Genomic DNA, 2,054 nt, shown 5'->3' on the forward strand with positions numbered 1-2,054 from the left:
CAAAAAAAAAAAAAAAAAAAAATGCTCATCATCACTGGTCATTAGAGAAATGCAAATCAAAACCACATTGAGATACCATCTCATGCCAGTAAGAATGGCGATCATTATCCTCGTTAGTATAGTGGTGAAAATAAAAAGGAAAAAAAAGAATAGCGATCATTATAAAATCAGGCAACAACAAACGCTGGAGAGGATGTGGAGAAACAAATACTTTTACACTGTTGGTGGGAGTGTAAATTAGTTCTACCATTGTTGTAGACAGTGTGGCAATTCCCCAAGGATCTAGAAATAGAAATTCCATTTGACCCAGCAGTCCCATTACTGGGTATATACCCAAAGGATTATAAATCGTTCTATTATAAAGACACACGCACACGTATGTTCACTGTGGCACTGTTTACAACAGCAAAGACCTGGAACCAGCCCAAATGCCCATCAATGACAGACTGGACAAAGAAAATGTGGCACATACACACCATGAAATACTATGCAGCCATAAAAAACGAGTTCGTGTCCTTTGTAGAGACACAGATGAATCCATCATTCTCAGCAAACTGACACAAGAACAGAAAATCAAACACTGAATGTTCTCACTCAAAGGCGGGTGTTGAACAATGAGAACACATGGACACAGGGAGGGGTGCATCACACACTGGGGTCTGTTGGGGGAGGGGCTATGGGAAGGACAATGGGGAATGGGGAGGGATAACATGGGGAGAAATGCCAGATATAGGTGATAGGGGGATGGAGGCAGCAAACCACCTTGCCATATATGTACCTATGCAGTAATCCTGCATGAACTGCACATGTACCCCAGAACCTAAAGTATGATTTAAAAAAAACACAAATCTTTTAAAGAATGAGTAGAGACCAGCACAATGGCCTACGCCTGCAATCCCAGCACTTTGGGAGGCCAAGGCAGGCAGATCACTTGAGGTCAGGAGTTCAAGACCAGCCTTACCAACATGGTAAAACCCCATCTCTATTAAAATTCAAAAATCAGCCGGGAGTGGTGTCGGGCACCTGTAATCCCAGGTACTAGGGTGGCTGAGGCAGGAGAACTGCCTGAACCTGGGACAGAGGCTGCAGGGAGCCAAGACCACATCGCTGCACTCCAGCCTGGGCAGCAGAGTGAGGCTCTGTCTCAAAACAAAAATGAGTAACTAAAAACCAGGATCACTTGGGAGCCACATTTCAGAATGCAGGAAACTCGGGGCAGAAATCAACGGTATTTTAGGCACCACTTCGCATCTCTTCCCACGTAAGTTAGCGCCAGGGACAGGGAAAGGCGTCGCTCTGGGTCTGCCGCTGCGACTGAGGACGCTCCAGTGCCCCCATCCCCACTGCCGCACCTGATGGTTCCTGTAGGGGAGGGCAGAGGGCTGATGAGATGGGCCATGGTGTCTGGAATGTTGATGGTCAGGGGTGAGATGTGCGGCTGCACGGCCTTCACCGGAGACTCTGACGCCTCCTGCTTCTCCCTCTTCTCGCTGGACAGGGCAGTGAACGTTATCTTGATGTTTGTGCTCGGGAACCTGAATGTACACCTGGAAAAAAAAAAAGCCCACAATCAGCACCCTTTTGCTGTCCCTGCAAGAGCAGGAGCAGAGTCCCCAAGTATCTCCCACAACGCTGGAGCAGCTGAGGATGTGTACACAACACTTCCAAGCTCAGCTCACTGTGTTATTTCAAGTCATTTACAAACAAAACTCACAACTAAGGTGTTTCATGACTTTAAAACACCAGTAAGGACACTATTCAGACCAGCCAGACAGGAAAATTAAAAACACAGACTAGGCCAGGTATCGTAGCTCATGCCTGTAATCCCAGCACTTTGGGAGGCTGAGGCACGGAGCTCACTTGGGTCCAGGAGGTCAAGACCAGCCTGGGCAACACAGCAAGACTCCAACTCTACAAAAAAATTAGCCAGGCATGGTGGTGCATGCCGGTGGTCCCAGACTCTCAGGAGGCTGAGGCAGCAGGACTGTTTGAGCCCGGGAGGTCGAGGCTGCAGTGAGCTGTGATGGCGCCACTGCACTTAAGTCTGGGCAAGA

At 48.1% G+C, this 2,054-nt stretch overlaps 1 protein-coding gene across 1 annotated transcript in view; it reads right to left on the minus strand.

Moving 5' to 3' along the window:
• FOXK2 (forkhead box K2) overlaps positions 1-1,784 on the minus strand; it is a 43,514-nt gene extending 41,730 nt beyond the window's left edge. The window contains exon 1 of the mRNA XM_032241199.1: positions 1,353-1,784. Within this exon, the coding sequence (XP_032097090.1) occupies positions 1,353-1,399 (47 nt within the window). The 5' untranslated portion in view covers positions 1,400-1,784. The remainder of the gene's footprint in view (positions 1-1,352) is intronic.
• Between the last annotated feature and the right edge of the window lie 270 nt (positions 1,785-2,054).

The sequence above is a fragment of the Sapajus apella genome, unplaced genomic scaffold (genome assembly GCF_009761245.1).
Source record: "Sapajus apella isolate SASKATOON/1434 unplaced genomic scaffold, GSC_monkey_1.0 scaffold48, whole genome shotgun sequence".
NCBI lineage: Eukaryota > Metazoa > Chordata > Mammalia > Primates > Cebidae > Sapajus > Sapajus apella.